This window comes from Eretmochelys imbricata, chromosome 15 (genome assembly GCF_965152235.1).
Source record: "Eretmochelys imbricata isolate rEreImb1 chromosome 15, rEreImb1.hap1, whole genome shotgun sequence".
Lineage (NCBI taxonomy): Eukaryota > Metazoa > Chordata > Testudines > Cheloniidae > Eretmochelys > Eretmochelys imbricata.
Window position 1 is genome coordinate 26,667,761 of NC_135586.1, and position 18,319 is coordinate 26,686,079.

General features: G+C 41.3%; 1 protein-coding gene across 3 annotated transcripts in view; it reads right to left on the minus strand.

Moving 5' to 3' along the window:
- The window catches only part of RHOF (ras homolog family member F, filopodia associated), a 49,354-nt gene that overhangs the window by 12,839 nt on the left and 18,196 nt on the right, over positions 1 to 18,319 (minus strand). For 2 of the 3 annotated variants that reach the window (XM_077834612.1, XM_077834615.1), the window contains one exon: positions 11,659 to 11,746. In XM_077834612.1, the coding sequence (XP_077690738.1) occupies positions 11,659 to 11,746 (88 nt within the window). Of the gene's footprint in view, positions 1 to 11,658; positions 11,747 to 12,912; positions 13,193 to 18,319 lie in introns of those variants that run through there. The other variant, XM_077834614.1, reaches the window with a different exon arrangement.

Here is an 18,319-nt window from a genome sequence, read left to right on the forward strand (position 1 = left end):
TTTGATTACCCTTGTTCAGTCTCAATTTTAATTCTCTTCTCTCTGTTGTGTTGTCAAAAGTGGTGTATGAAAATGTCATTAAGGTTTGTTTTTTATAATATATATTTTTTTCTTTCAAAATTTTCAAACTTTCTCTTCCCCCAGTATTGTAAAATAATTGCTATTTAGCATTAATTTCCTGCATCTTTGTGCCTTTTACAAGCTGCCTGCACAGCGCTTCACTTGGTACAGCTAATTTCACAAGATGCTTAATTCCTTGCCAAAGACGACATGCTTGCCCCTTCGCCTGAAATGGCAACTAGTCCATGCTGTCACAACTTGGTCTTAAGAAAAGGTGGGGCTTCAGTCTGATGGGGGACAGGAAGAGAGGAGGAAATTAGGTCATGAGTTGCACCTCTCTCCAGTCTCCCTGCCAGAAGGAAAAATTGGGCTAGTTTGAGTTTTTCAGCCTGCATGAGGCCCTAAGCAGCTTGGACTGCTTGCATATAATACCCGCCCTGCACTCTGCATGGGGACATAATTAAAATTCTCTTTTGCGTCCAAGATCCTTGGGAATATATCATGATACTTTCAATCAGCTTAATGACCATTGTGCTTTGTTGTAGTTATTCAATAGGTTCCTACAAAGGAACTATTTCTCTATTCTATAACATGCTGTCCATGCAACGAGGACCAACACCTAAGAATTCTTAGACCAGGTCTCGGAGAACGTGACTTTAAAGGAAGGCATTAAACTCCTGTAACAGACAATTATACAATAGCCTACCCACAACAGATGTTTCTTCTTAACCCCTGTCAATTCATGTCTAGATTCTGTCCTGAAGCATGAAAGCTTATATCTCTTATAAATTGTAATCCTAGCTGGTGTTACCGTAACCTATTTAAATAAATAGGATTCTCTTTTAATCTAAGCTCATTTCTTCATTAATTTCTTGTGGCAGTGAGTTCCATGAATTAATTATACATTGTCTCATAAACAAATATTTTATCAGTTTTAAAATTTGCCTGTGTACTCCATAATAATGTTGAAAAAATGTAAGCCATCAGTGTAATGGACTTTACACTTATTTTTAGATTTTTCCAAATATTTTAATTAGCAGCACTTTGCATATTTACTAGAATATATTCTCTGGATAGAAAAGGTCCCATGGGACTACAATTGACAGACAAGGGAAAAATATTTATTTAAAGCTAAATGTCAATGGCATCCTATGAACTGACCACAAGAGTGCGCCTCTCTCTGGGTATGTCTACATGGCAGTTGAAGATGGGATTGCAGTATGAGTAGGCACAAGTGTGTTGTTAGCTTTAGTTTAGCTAGCATGATGAAAAATAGTGAAGATGGGACTGCATGGGCTGTACAAGTTCACTTGGGGCTCTGGGTACACACTTGCATTGCAAGCACATGTCACCATATCTTCACTGCTATATTTAGCTGTGGTCGCTAGACTAAAGCTGGTACGGATATGCCTATCTGAGCTGCAATCTCACCTCTGAATGCAATGTAGACATACCCTTAGTAGCACTATCAATTGCCACCAGCTGCCAGGCAATCTTCATGTAGTTAGGACCCTGCATACCACTTCACAGGTCATGCCAACATGCTGCCTCAAATTAGGTATATTTCCTATTAAAATGAACATTTCAATCACATAACTGAGAACCCCTATAGTTAAAGAAAAAATCTGAATGATCTTTTGTTTAGTCTGTGGTATGTTAGCTAAGGCTATACTTTCAGAACTCGGTTTAGAAAACTTGAGGAAACTTACTTTCTTCCTGGCAGAGATGAATCAAAAATTAAATATGACACAATATTTACAGCCTTACATCTTTTCCCAGGAGGGCCCTGTGGTGGTTTTCAGGGTACCCAGAACTATGAGTCACCTTGTTATCCCTGGCTCCAGCATGAGGGAGTCTTACTTGTGCTTGGCTGGGTGTTAGCTTCCTACCTCCACCAGCCTGTGAGCCACTCAATCTCCTCTGTGCAGTCCCACCCCTTACTTTGTTTTGCAGGTTAACAATATGTGCACCCCAGACCCTATGTCCCGTTGAAGCATTCCCCGGTGATATCCAGCCCCGGCACCGGTTACTCACAGAACTACCAAGTCCACTGTTCCAAAGGAACAATATACACACCATCTTGTATGATCCAGCTCATTAAATGTTAATTAACCAAAAAAACCCACAAAACTATGACACTTTAGGAACAGGAAAAGGACATCCAACGAAACCAATGTGCTTCATCCAGCTCTGGATGGCAGATTCCACTTTCATAGTCAATCCCCTTTCATTCCTTGGTCCTCCTACTGAGATGGACAACAAAAGGGCTAATTAAATGTCAGTTGTGGTGGTGGTCTGTGTAATATGGACAACTATCTTCTAGGAAGTGGAGTAAAATCTCTTAACTTATGCCAATGAATAATCAGATGATTGTGAATTTCAACCTGTTGCAATGCCCCAGGTTTGACAGGAAGCTATTACATTAAATAACATTTTGAGAGATTGGATCGTGGTGTCTTAATTAATCTGGATCCAGTTAGATCCAAAAAATAAGCTACACATGCCTTTCTTCTTGCCCTCAAACACAGTGATGGGAATTGTCAAAATGGCAGAAGCAACAAATTCTTATCATCCTGTCACACACAAAAAAATCCAAAACCTTATCAAAGACTTGCCCTTTCACAGCTTTCACCATTGCATCCGGATGATGACACCATTTAGATATACTGAGAGTGAAAAACAAAACAAAAAGTTTTTATCATTAAAGACTAAAGATTCAGGAGATAGTGAGTAAGGATATCGGAAACAAATGGTTACATATAAAACAAAATCATAACATGCTTTCTAGACACTAAACTTCATTAGAAACGACATTCATCTGACAGTTAAGTTTCTCACTCCCAAAATATTTTATGGCATCTTCAACCAAGGCTGACTGAGATCCCATGTTCATGAATGTAAATGGACTGCCCATTTATTTCCTAGGTGTAGGATAATGGGGTGTCTTTTTTGCCTCATAAATATGCCCCCAAAGTTCATTGGCTTTGTACACAGCCACGATAACCACCTAAGACTTATTTTTCCTGTGTGCTGCTTCCCTGTTGACTTCAGATCGCCTTGCTAACTTCTGACTTCGTATGTAAATGGGCATCCATTGTGTTAGCTTATCATGCTTGATTGACATCCTGTCAGAGACAGACACATTTCTTACCTCCTGTCTGGAGGAAGCTCTGTTTTCAATTCTGCCTTGATAAAGACTTTTAAAACATATTTTCAGTATATATACATAACTCCTTACATAGCATCTGTACATATATTTCACAATGATATTGATGACCAGTGTGACCCTGCTTTTCATTTAAGATCTCACATTACATTCTCTGATGAACTAGAATGTATATGCCAGAATCAAGATATTCTTGTAACCCCATTGCCAGTTGCCATTAAGGGGTTCTTGGGTCACAGGCCCCCTTCCTCTCTGTCCCCTTTGGAATCCTGAAAGTGATTCTCTCACACACTTTTCTAAACTCCTCAACAGAAGGTTTTGGATCTTAGTGGCAACCATCTTTGTGGTGATGTAGGACCAGAAGGACTCCAGCTAGAGATTGTCAATGTCACTTTTTAATCAGCCACAGTGAGTAGTCTGTGTGACAAAAGGCATTATCTCCCCTCCCATGAGTCCCTCTGGAGTGGAATACACTCTATTACCTATCCTCCTGAGATGGCAGTGGAGGGAGAGACCAGCATCAGAAATTAAACCCACATCTCCTGAATTACAACACAAAGCATCACCACCAGTGAATTGTAATTCTTTACATGCTAAGTGAATGGAGTTAACTCTCAATTCCTTTACCTCACTTTACAGTGAGGTATTTTAATCAAACAAGCAGATGCAACATGCATTTGCAGGTAAAACAATATATTGCAAACTCTTTGTGCGTTGCAGCACACAGACCACCAACTTCCTGCTACAGCAAGAGATGCTTCTGATAAGGAAGATTATAGAGAAGGTAGCACACAATAACACAAGAGATCTACTGTGAAAAATTCTTATTCTATCCACTTTTATTCCAGTTCATGATTTCCAGTTGTTGCTAAACTGATCATATATAATGAAACTTTCCCCCCTAACTTGAATTAAACCTGTGAAAAATATGAAAATTCTCCTCCATTTTTATTTTTAATATTTCTCCAGTCTCCTTGTTCATGTCCTCACAAAGTGGGAGGGAATGTCTTAGAGACCTAGACATCAGGTTTGAAATACAGAGTCCTTGAAACTACAGGCTTAACACATGGAAGAGCCAACTCATTCCTTCGTTCTACTGAGGTAATACATTGAGTTATATAAATTTTAATATGTGAGGGTGTCTTGGACAAGACCTTAAACAACTCTGAAGTCCTGTTTGAACTGTGTGGATACTGAAGACCCAACAGCACTTTCTGGAAGAACAGAGATTTGATTCTGTATTCCATGCTGAAGTTTCCCCTCTGACACTGTTGTCAGGTGAGCCAGTTGGTTGAAGCCCTTCACCCCAGAGATCTCCTGTTGTTTATACATGAGGAGTGAAGGAGAAATGCCCAAAACTACCTCAATATTTATGTAATAACTTCCTTAGAGACTCAAAGTTTTGTTTCACAGGAAGCAATTTCAATTGTTTTGTGTTCAAATAGATTACTGGGGGATGAAACAGCTCCAACATGTTTAAAATTATTACTTCAACTGCTCAGTTTATCTTCCTTTTCACTGAGTTGGTCAGAAACTCATACTACAAGCCTATTACAGTTTGCAATATTAAGGTTTCAGACTTTGCTATTTTCTTGTCAACAGAAGAATCTGCGGGATCTTGGACTTATAAATGCCATATACTTGTAACTATCTGATTCTTTTCGGTCAAGATTTTCCATGACCTTAGTAAGTTTATTTTACAGGAATCACATTTTAAACAGAATGTTCTTTTTCCTTCAGATAAGTCATACTAATTTTATAACACTTACTATGCTTTTGCAATGAGACAACATCCACTAGTTGACAACCACAGCTTTAAGTTTCAACTGCTTCCCTGGTGACAAAAATGTTAACTATATACACAATGAGGCCTTTAACTCATTTGGACCTCTATATTCTATTGCAATAAAAATGTAAAATATAGTAATAGTACATTTTCAGAGATTTTTCCATTAGTACAGAACATAAAATAGTTACGAAATCGAAAATTTGCCTCAAATGTTTTAAATATTAATAAAATTCACTCTTCATGCCTTTTATATATCAGCACTTCCATTTTCTCATGGACTCATTTTCTGAACAACCCCAGGTTTGACATCAGAAGAATAATTTAATTATCACTGATATTCTTTATGACACAGCTATATGAGCTAAGTACGGAAAAAAAACAAGAATGAATAAATTTGAGTATGTAAACCTCAAGTGGCATTAATTCAATCTACTGCTAGTCAAATCTGGTGATTGAACAGTTTCAGTCAGTAATTGGAAGGGCTTTCCAGCTGGCTTTGAGGCAATCAGAGAGAAAGCATGCTCCAATGGTTAGGTCAAATTCCTATGTGACCTTGGGCAAGTCACTTGGCCTAGATCCACAAAGGTACTTAGGCTCCTCAATTCTATTGATTTATGAAAGTTAGGAGCCTAAATATCTTTCAGGATCCACGCCTTAGTCTCTCTGTGTCTTATCTCCACTTTACAGATGAGGAACTAAAAGTACTTCCCTGCCTCACAGGGGTGTTGTGACGAAAAATGCATTAAAAATTGTGAGAAACTCAGACACTATTGTAACAATGGCCATATAAGTAGCTAAAATAATTTAACTGCGGCTATTGACTAAAGCATCTGTGATGCTCCCCAGGACACCCAGGCACCTCACTACCACCTTCCCTAGGTGTGAGGAAGTGCTGTGGATCAGCTCCTTGAAACCACCAGGCTCTGGCAACATGAGAGCACTGCATTCCAGGCTTCCGTTGGCCTTGCTCTCTCTCTATAGGATTGTGATAGGCACACACCACCCCTGGAAATCTCCAAATGTTCCCTGCAGAGTTCAGCCCTTTTCCCACTGAATACTCACAGAATTACCAAGCCTGCTGTTCCCAAAGAAACAGTACACACCAGCTTGTAAGATTCAGCTCAGGATCATTTTGCTTAACACCACAGCACTTAGATACATTTATAGAGAAAACAAGAATAAGCTTATTACCAAAGAACAGAGTTCAAGTGATAGTGAGTAAGAATAATGGAAACAGTTTACACACACACACACACACACACACACACTTTCTAGAGACTAAACTTAACTAACAAGTTTACCACTTGTCTAAAGAAGCTTATCTAGCCCAAAGTTCTCTCCAGTTTTTTCAACCAAGCCTGGTGACCCCTCTTTCACCAAGCAAACTCATTGTCCTTCCTAGGCAAAGGATGCCAGGATGTCTTGTTTGTCCCTGAAATATACTAGAGCTAACCATTCATGTGCACATCAAAATAGGGTCATCCCCTATCCCCACTCCTTACTTCCTCTGGTTATTTTTCTCCCTTTGAAGTTTTCACAATCCTTCATTAGCATTTGGTTCAGACCAGTGAGAGGAGCCCCTTAGGAATGATACAACACATAATTTACATGAAAACAGACACCTTGATAAACATATCTTGTCTGACAGAAAACCTGTTTTTCACCACTGCTGGTGACCAGTCCCTATGCACAGCTCTTAAGAACATATTTTTCAGCGTACATACGTAACTTCTTACACAACATTCATATGTGTGTTTTGCAATGATACTGATGACCACTGTAATACCGGCTTTTTTCTGAGACTTCACATGACACTCTTTGGTGAACCAGAATGTATATAGCAGACCCAGGAGATTCCTGTAGTTCCTATTCATGCCCCTGTGTGTCCCTTGAAAGTTGGCACTAAGAGGTTCCTCGGTCACAGCATCTGAAACAACTGAATAACTTCATTGGCTCTGGACATTATAAAATATATTGGACTAAATCTGCAAAAGTGACCAGTGATTTTGGATGCCCCACTCGACATACCTTAACATGCTGAAGATATACAGAGCATCTTCCCTTTGAAAATTAGGCCCCTGAATCATAAAAATATAGGGCTGAGAGGGACCTTGAGAGGTCATCTTGTCCATTCCCTGGTGCTGAGACTGGACCTAGAATACCTAGACCATCCCTAACAGGTGTTTGTCCAACCTGTTCTTAAAAACCTCCAGTGATGAGGATTCCATAACCTCCCTTGTAAGCCTCTTCCAGTGCCTAACTATCCTTATTAGGAAAAACTTTCTAACTGTATCCAACTTAAATCTCCCTTGTTACAGGTTCAGCTGATTACTTCTTGGGCTAATACCATTCTGGATATAGAGAACAATTGATCACTATCCTCTTTTAACAGTCCTTAGCATATTTAAAGACTGCTATCAGGTCCCCCCTCAGCCTTCTTTTCTCAAGACTAAATATCCCCAGTTTTTTTTAACCTTTCCTCATAGGTCAGCTTTTCTAAAACTTTTATTGTTTTTGTTGCTCCCCTCTGGACTCTCTCCAATTTGTCCACATCTTTTCTAAAGTATGGCACCCAGAACTGGACACAGTACTCCAGCTGAGGCCTCACCAACGCTGAGTAGTTGGGACTATTACCTTATAATACTCCTGTTATTACGCCCCACAACAATATTAGCCCTTTTTGCAACTGCATCACATTGTTGACTCATTCAGTTTGTGATCCACTATGACCCCCAAATCTTTTCAGCAGTATTACTGCCTAGCTAGTTATTCCCCATTTTATAGTTGTGCATGTGATTTTTTTCTTCCAAAGTGTCATACTTTGCACTTGTCTTTATTGAATTTCAGCTTGATGATTTCAGACCTATTCTCCATTTTGTCAAGGTCATTTTGAATTCCAATGCTGTCCTCCAGACTGCTATCAACACCTCCTAGCTTATGTCATCTGCAAATTTTATAAGCATGGTCTCCACTCCATTATCCAAGTCAATAATGAAAATATTGAATAGTACTGGACCCAAGACAGACTCCTGCAGGATCCCACTAGATATGCCCCCCCAATATGATGATGAATCATTGATAACTAGTCTTTGAATAGGGTCTTTCAACCAGATTTGCACCCACCTTACAGTAAATTCATCTAGACCACATTTCCCTAGTTTGCTCATGATAATGTCATGTGGGACTTTATTTATTATTAATTATTACTAGTAGTAGTACTATTTGTAGTTTGGTAGTGCCTAGGGGCCCCAGTCATAGACCAGGACCCTATAGTGATAGGTGCAATAATGTGTCTCATGATGGGTACTGAAAAATTGAGGCATCAAAAATCATTAGACACTTTTGGAAATGTAGGCCATTATGTTAATGGAAACAGAGTCACCTAGTCAGATGGCAGCATGACTTACTCTTTAAAAAAAAAATTAAAAACAAAACCCCAATATTTCAGTTAATCAGAAATTTATTAATAAACTGCAGCCAATATAATGTGCTTTCAAGACAATTACTTTTATGACAAAACTGGTCTCTATTAGGCTATAGCACACACTAGGGCTTTTCTCTAGACCAATGGGAATGCAGTAATTCAATAATGCTACCATACATAACTGCCACATTAGTGCATCAACATGCATCTGACAAAGTGATTTAATATACCTAAGTCGCATGATAAAAATAAAGTCATTGTAATGGAACATTGATCCTGTAACAACATCTCGTGTCCTGAAAATGAATACCTCAGCATTTATGTAGCAGAAGGACAAACCCCATCCTTTGATAGTTTTCTGTTCCAGTTAAATGCTCTCTTAAGCCCACTTCTAGTACTGCACCATTAAGATTTACAAGAAAGAACACATAATTCTTGGCCCTAATCCTGCAACCAAAGTCGTCAATGGGAGTTTAGCCCATTGGAGCAGGTTTGGACCTTAGAAGACATACTCATATTATAAACTTTTACTCTGAGTAAACTACCAACTTCAGAAAAAGATGAGTTTAAGAGGACCTATTCTTTACAGCATGAACCCTGTCCAACACTGAGATCTGCTAGTGTGGACTCAAACCACCTAACAAGGTCCCATTGACTTTAATGGGACTCCATATCGGGATACGGATCCACACAAGCAGATCCCAGTAGAGGATTGGGACCTATGATTGTTGCTAGCACAGTTTCAATCATAGTTTTAACCACAGTGTATTGTGGGCATCGCCACATAGTCCATAAGAAACTGGAATGGTCTCACAAGACAAGTGGTGGGAAGCACATCACTGAGTCATTTAAAATTAGACTTGACAAAGCACTAGAAAACTGTCTAATAGATAAAACCCTGCACTGACAGAGGCCAGTCAATATGACCCAGCAAGTTTACAAAAAATAAGCGACACAGTATTTGCACCCCAAAATTCTACATTAACAAGTTCCAGCTATTGGTTATGCATCGTAGATTTCACACCATTCTTTCCTGAACTTAAACCCCCCCCCCAAATAATTTATGGTAGGATCCAGATTATCTGTATCATTGATTCAAGAGCAAGTGTTTAAAAAAAAAATAGGGAGACATATTGGCAATTTATTAGGAAATTTTGGGTAATCAAGAGTCTACTGTACTGGACAAAAGGTTCACCACAAAGATCACTTAATATAAAAAATAGTGCTGAAAGATGATTACTCTGATGTCCTACAATGGATTTAAAAGGCCAACTATATTTTTTTTATATAAAAATTTAAAAATGGATTAATCGGCCAAATTCAGCTCTAAGTTAAACGGATGTAAATTTGGAGTAACGGCACTGCCATCATAGATTTATAGATTCCACAACTAGAAGGGACACTGGATCACACAGGCTAACTTCAAGTATAATACAGGCCATAGAACGTCCCCAGAATAATTCCTAAAGCATACCTTTTAGAAAAACATCCAATCCTGATTTTAAAATTGTCAGCGGTGGTGAACCTACTACAACCCTTGGTAAATTGTTCCAGTGGTTAATTACTCTCACCTTTAAAAATGTATGCCTTCTTTCCACTCTGAATTTGTCTAGATTCAACTTCCAGCCAGTATCATGTTATACAGTTCTTTGCTAGATTAAAGAGCCCATTATTAAGTATTTGTTGCCCACATAGATACTTATAGACCATAACCAGGTCACCCCTTAACCTTCTCTTTGTTAAATTAAATAGATTGAGCTCCTTGAGACTATCACTATAAGGCATGTTTTCTAATCTTTTAATCATTTTCGTGGCTCTTCTCTTAACCCTCTCCAATTTATCAACATCCTTCTTGAATTGTGGACACCAGAACAGGACACAGTATTCCAGCAGCGGATGCACCAGCACCAAATACAGAGGTAAAATAACCTCTCTAGTACTACTTGAGATTCACCTGTTTATGCACACCAGAACTGCATTAGCTCTTTTGGCCACAGGGTCATATTTTGGACGCACTGGACATATTTTGGACACACTGGAAGCTTGTGGTCACTAGATTTATTTCCCATGACACCAAAATCTTTTTCAGAGTCACTGCTTCCCAGGATAGAGTCTCCTATCATGTAAGTGTGGCCTGCATTCTTTGTTCCTAGATGTAAACGTTTACATTTAGCTATATTAAAACAGATATTGTTTGCTTGCGCCCAGTTTACCAAGCAATCCAGATCACTCTAAATCAGTGACCTGTCCTCTTCATTATTTACCAAATAGAATTGCTCCTGGTTCAAACTGGTGTAACAGAGCAGAATTTGACACAGTGTATCTTAATTCTCTTTTGGAACACAGTTGGACAATTGAGAGTCACTGCTATAAAAACTATAATGAACAAAGTTGAACACAAAACATTCCATTCATCCCTGGGAAGAAACCATAAAAACTGTCAATGTTCTAACATACATTTAGCATTGTGGGCTTTCTATTTTGAACACTAACAGGCTTTTTAAAAATCCCTTTTACTGTTTTGATCACACATGGTGGGAGATTAAAGTATTTTCCTGGTTGATTACATTACATTTTGCTTCTGGGCACTTGATTTTTAATACCTTCAAGATATGCATGCTATTTGGTGACTTTCTTAATAGTCTTCACTATTAAGAACAAACCCATGACTAAAACTGTAAATTCATTAGGACTAGGACTTCTTCTCCCTGGCAGTCACATAGGCATGACTAAATTGATAATAGAAGTTGTTTTATTCTTTAAGGGTTCTGTGTGTTTTGACCTCTTTTAGTTTTAACTCTAACACAACCTATAAAAATACGTTAACAGAAAACAAAAAGAAAATATGCTTGGTTTTACAATCTTTCCAAGATCAGCCTGCTGTATATCCAAAAGTGCGCAAGAACAATCTAGTTTGGTGAATCTTTAGTATTTTGCTGGTAAAAGGAGTCACATAAATAACATCCCCTCAAATGTCTGAAATATTAAAGAATAGTTGATATATCAAATAAAAAAGCATAATCAACTAAATCATTTCTGTCGTACAAAACTTGATCTGCTGTATTGCTATTAATACCACAAAAAACTTTCAGCTGGCTTTCTACTTGCCTAAGGCTAGTCTTCCTCTGTAATCCATTATCAGATGCTGCAGGAAAATTGGCTGTGCTGGTTTACTTATTTATTTTTCAAATAAGCAAGATTTTGTTTAAAGTGATTTACCTGCAGTGTCATACAAATTCAGAATTACTTCTTTATTGCCAACAGTAATACTGGTGGTATACTTCTCAAATACAGAAGGTGCATATTTCTGTCAAAAAAAGGAAATACAATTCTAGTTAAATGATAATAATACTATTTTGCAGTTCAGTAATCCCTTCCCTCCAGGGATCTCAAAGCACTTTATAAGCATGAATTAATTAAGCCTTACAGGAACTCTGGTAGACAAATATTATCCCCATTTTACTGATGGGGAAAGTGAAGCAGACAGGTTAAAATGACTTGTCCACTTTCACAAGGCAAAGAGCAAAGGGATTAGAAACAGCACTGACATCTCCTGGAGGTTATGTTCCCATATATACTCTAACAAGTTTTAATTCTCTGAAATACCATTATACAAAGAGAAAGGAATGATTCGGCTGTTACAGGTTTCAAGCTTTATTTGAACCTTGCCACCAATATTCTAGGTACAGCTCTGTTTTCTGAGCCAGATATCTGGTATTCTCCCTCCTCACCCTTTTGTGTTACCAGAAAGCCCCAACCAAATCTTCACATTACAGGTTTCAATACAGAGACTTCTCTGAAAATAAGGCTGGTTACAAACGCTTGGAGGAAAAATCATTCTTGAACTTTAAAAAAACTGAAGGCACAAAAGTGACTGCAAGAGAAGTGTCTAAACCCCAACTCTCAAATTTACTAAGACGAGCTCAGCCACCGCCTGGCAGTTACTCCTCTCAGGGCAGGTACAAACCCGTCGCCTGCACATCCTGCCGCGACTTGGTTTAGCGATGAGTTTAACAGCCTCCAGAAAGCCCCCACCCCCCTTCCTGGAAACCCCCTTCACCCCAACCCAAACCTTCCCAGCCTGGTGTGAGTGACAGCAGCAGGCACCTCTCTGCCTTGCCCAGCGCGGAGCCCAGCGTGCCCCGGCGCCTGCTGTCGCTCTGGCCAGCGGGAAACTTCTTTGAGGACGTGAATTTCCCCCCGTCTCTCTGGGCTCCGGGCAAGAGCTCAGCAAATGAGCCCCTGGGGGGCCCGGCTGCTCAGGGGAGGGCTAGTCGCGTCCCCTTTGGGGCAATCCCGGGGGGGGGAGGCGGGCAGAGCCCCCCTTGTCGCGGGGTGCAGCGGGGGGGGGCTCCCGGAGATGCCGGCGGGCTGCCCCCTGCTGGGGCGGGAGGGCTGTTCCCGCGAGGGGCTGACAGGCTGGGGCTCCTCAGGGAGGGGCAGGATGTGGGGGGGTCAGGCCCCGGCACGCACCTCCGGGAAGGCGCCCTTCGCGTACACCATGAGCAGAGACGTTTTCCCGCAGCCTCCATCCCCCACGATCACGATCTTCAGCTCCTTCTTCCCGGAGGGGGCGGGCGGGCTCTCGCTCGCCTTGGGGGCCCCGGGCCCCCCGCCGGGGACGGACCCGTTCGGCACCGCCATGTGCGGCGGGGTGGGGGTGGAGCCGCCTCTAGAGCAGCGGCAGCCCCGCGGGAGCACGCGGCATCCCTGTCAGCTCGGCTCCCTCTGCGGCCGGGGGTCGCGGCTCCGGGCGGAGGTGGGCGGGGAAGGGGCCGAGCAGCCCAGCTCCGGCTGCGCCGGGGATTGGCTGAGGGGAACGCGCTCGGCTCGAGCCGCCGGCACCAGCCGCCCCGGCTCCGCTCCCTGGTGGTGTCCCGCACACGCAGACCGGGACCCCGCCCCGAGGTGGCGCCATTGCCCGTCGGCCCGGCTCCCGCTGCGCCTCACACGCCCCATCGGCGGACTTCGCTACCGGAGCCTTCAGGGCAGACACCGACACCCCCCCTCACACCCACACCCACCCAGGGGCCCCGTGGGCACCGAGACCCCCCCACACACACATCCAGGGGCCCTAGGGAACTGAGAGACACACACACATCCAGGGGCCCTAGGAACTGAGACACCTCCCCACACACACACATCCAGGGGCCCTAGGGAACTCAGACCCCCACACACACATCCAGGGGCCCTAGGAAACTGAGACACCCCCCCACACACACACATCCAGGGGCCCTAGGGAACTGAGACACCCCCCCACACACACACATCCAGGGGCCCTAGGGAACTGAGAGACACACACACATCCAGGGGCCCTAGGGAACTCAGACCACCCCCCCACACACACACATCCAGGGGCCCTAGGGAACTCAGACCCCCCCACACACATCCAGGGGCCCTAGGGAACTCAGACCCCCACACACACATCCAGGGGCCCTAGGAAACTGAGACACCCCCCCACACACACACATCCAGGGGCCCTAGGGAACTGAGAGACACACACACATCCAGGGGCCCTAGGAACTGAGACACTCCCCCACACACACACATCCAGGGGCCCTAGGAAACTGAGACACCCCCCCACACACACACATCCAGGGGCCCTAGGGAACTGAGAGACACACACACATCCAGGGGCCCTAGGAACTGAGACACCCCCACACACACACACATCCAGGGGCCCTAGGAAACTGAGACACCCCCCCACACACACACATCCAGGGGCCCTAGGGAACTGAGACACCACGCCCCTATACACACAGGGGCTCCTGGGCACTGAGACCCCTCTACACACCCAGGGGCCCTAGGAAACCGAGACACCCCCCCCACACACACACGCAGGGGCCGTAGGAAACTGAGACACACACACACCCCCACACACAGGGGCCCTAGGGAACTGAGACACCCCCCACACACACACACATCCAGGGGCCCTAGGGAACTGAGACACCACGCTCCTATACACACAGGAGTGGTCCCATGGGCACTGAGACCTCTTACACACACCGGAAAGTGCATTAAGTCACACCCCCACCCCCCGTATGGACTTCTATCTGGAAACCTTCATGCAGACCCCTCACATTGCCATGAAATCAACTCCATTTATACAGGTTTCAGAGTAGCAGGTGTAAGTCTGTATCCACAAAAAGAAAAGGAGTACTTGTGGCACCTTAGAAACTAACAAATTTATTTGAGCATAAGCTTTCGTGAGCTACAGCTCACTTCATTGGATGCTTGTGCTCAAATAAATTTGTTAGTCTCTAAGGTGCCACAAGTACTCCTTTTCTTTTTGCCCATTTATACAGGAACTTCCAGCGCAAGACAGCCTTGTACATAGGTACTTCTTACACCCAGAAGCCCCTGGGGAATTGAAAAGCCCCCTGTCAGATATCCATCCCTTTACAGGAGCTTTACTGCACTGTTCCTAAGCCCTGCCCTCCCCGTAACTATTCTGGCATCCTCATCTTTTCTCAAGAGCATTTCCTTGGGCTTTAAACATGTATTTTATTTGTTTAAAATCTCTGGCAGCTGCAGGAAACACTTGTTGGAGGAGCAACATGGTTTTTACTCTCTCCAGAAATAAAAGCAGCCAAAAATGTTTATATCTGACACACCAGGTACTCCTCTTCAGGGTGCAAGTGACGCAGTATCACAGGTGAAAAGAATAGCTGTTAGGACAATGAAGGTAATGTACTGAGTCAAGTTAATCCTCAGTGAAACTCCAGATTACTTCAGTATTTCACCAGAAATTCATGTGGCTCACTTAATTAATTTCTAATGCATCTTAGGTGTCCTAGTCTTAGGTGTCCTAGTCTTAAATTAGGAAACGTCAACTGTGTTCAGACAATATTGTGTTATTGGTACAATATTAACCTTACTGTCATCAAATTCAGCTCTAATATTGTGTTTATTTCAGTTACATAGACCAAACCCTCTAAATGTTTATGCACATACATCTGTTTAAAGGTAAGAACCAAAGGGGTAAGATGACAAATGTGGCTCTGATCTTGCATTTCACTGGAGTTACACTGCATTTACAATGTGGTAATTGAGATCAAAATTGCACCCCATTCTCTGTAGGGACTAAGTCCTATACCTAGCACAGATGAACCACTTGCTCCCTCTTCAGTGAAGAGTGTCTCAACTCTTCTCCCATTTAGTATCCAAATTTAAATTCCTTGGGAAATTTGGCTCACCCCTAAAACTTTCTGAAATATTACTTGTGTAAGGGGTAACCATCCACCAATGGAACTGTTGAATTTATCATTCCCCAATTTTACTTGGGTTTTTTTAAATTGCAGTTCACATGGGGTCTGACATTTCTTCCTGCATAGTTGTGTCACTAGATGGCCTTCGAGACTGCATGCAAAAACCACTTTCACTATCAGTGAATTGTCTCATGCCCTTGGAGTCAGTGATGTTTCAAGGAAGACACTGGTTTATATACAGAGAACTGAATAGAAAAAGGAGGTGATATTACGGGGGGTGGGGGCATACAAGTACCCAGGTAGGAGCTGTAAAATCAAATTTTAAAGACAATAGGCATCCGAGTTCACTCTTATTTGATGTTAACGTTTTATTTTGGAGAAAATGTAACATGAGCATTTAGAGTATATACATCTGTCAAAAGATAATATAAAACCTTATGAACATTTCAGACTTAAATATACTTTTAAGGTCTGATCCTGCAAGATGACTCAACTTGTAAGGACTTCAGTTGAGGGCATTTAGCACTGCCCAGGAATGGCTCAGCACTCTGCTGGATCAGGCCCTTATACCCATCTCAAAATCAATAGATATGTTATAACCCATAAGTATGTTTCTTCATGTCCCTTGAATGAATTACTGTAATTCGTAGAGTTTTAATTCAATAACTAATTCAAGGTAGGATTTGATTGTTTACAAAAAATATGTCTAAACTTCCTCTTTATACTTTGTGTTAGGGGAAGCATTTTAGATTGAGGACTCAAATTAATACAAGAGAGCAATTTAGTCTATTCTAAACATCATATAGATAGATATAGTATTTTAAAGTAATAGATAGTCAACCTGACATTTGAAAAATGGAACAGTTCAATATTTTGGTTACCTTCATTATTTTAAATTAATGTTTGTACAATGTTTTGCACATATAAAGTAGTATACAAATACTAAGTATTTTTCCTAGTTGTGATAAATGCACACACCTGTATTATGAGTCTGATTCTAAGTGGAAGTTTTGCCATTAGCTTCAGTGGAAGCAGGTCCTGGCCCTTTATTAACAAATTGCAAATATGATTTTTTAAACCTGAAAGTGTTCATCCCATTTATTTATTTATTACAGATATAACAAGTCTAGCACCAGTACATTACAGCTTAACTCATACCCACTACAGACTGTGAAGCACTAAGAATATAAAGACTTGCAGTGACTCTGGCAAAATCAAGAATCTGCTGATAGTGGTATGTGAATGTTTTGTCTATATTGCATTTTTGTTACCACCAATATCAGTTATCAAATTAAATGTGCACTGCTCACCACTTTATTAATTGATACTTGAGGTTTATGTTTGCCACAAAATACAAATGAAATAGACTGTACATTAAATTGGGGTCCTGTTTACACTGCAGGCAAAATGCTAGATATAGCCATATTTAAAAATTAATATTAGAAGAGGGGTTCTTTAACCAAGGTGGACAAAGATTTTTGGCCTGGTAACGGTGTCATAAAATTATGCCATTGTCTACTTAGTGGAAGGGAACTGTCTAATGTGATTTGGTTATCAGGAGAAAAAGAAAAAAACATTGTCCACACTTCCAGGGAAACCATGCTGGAACCTATCAACAAGAATCTTGACATATGACTTAGTTTTGATCCTTATTTGTCCAGTGTTCTCCCTCTGAAGAATTCCTTACTTCTCCCCCATCTCCATTTACCACACTTCCCTTCTAATTCATTGGTTAGCTGCTAGTATGTAAACATTTTAAAAACTTATATTAAGATTTCAGATAGCATGTTGGTGGGTACTCTATAAAAGAACTTAGATGGGTGTTTTTGGAACAGTAAATATATTAACACACAAAGCATTCCCTTTAAGAAATACTGCTTTTCTATTTGTAGGAACTTTGAAAGCCATGTTAATGCTTAAAGTTCCCAGCCATTTAAAGCTGTACCTCTGTAGATGTACATTAATTAATAAGTATGACTTACAATATGATTTCTAAGGGAAAATCTGTCTCTTTAACTAACAAGCAAGGTAGCATGCTTGTCTTTTATATAATTTATGGTAAAATATAACAGTCAACAAATGCCATCTGCTGTACAGTCATCAGTTTATACTTTAATCAAAGCGAGAAGACAATAAACACTTAAGTTTTATTTCTAGAATAAACCTTTAAAACTTTTATTATTGAATATATCGAATAGTTTTTCTTTGGTGAGCACATATAATTTTAGGCCCCAAAAGACTTACGCATATTCTTAAAGATAAGAACAAGTAGTCCAATTGAAGTCAATAGAATGACTCAGATGCTTAAAGTGAAACATGTACATAAGTCTTTGAAAACTCAGGACCTTATTTCTTTTTTCAAAATATTCCAATTATATTTGTAACCCTTCTGCCCATCAGAGTTGGCAGCAACAAGGGCTGGGTTCAGTATCTAGGGGTTCCATTCCAATAACACAATGCAAAACCGGCTCGAGCCCCCCAGTGACCTGGGACAAATATATACCATCCCCACTGGGCACCTCCAAGAGGCAATACTTCCCCTCTGGCAAGCACAGAGTCTGAGTGTAGCAAAAAGCCTTTTAATAACAGAGAGAAACAATGTGGCATTATGTTGGGGAAACACCACCAACAGGATTCATAACACAACCCATGAGCAAAAAACCCACCCCAAG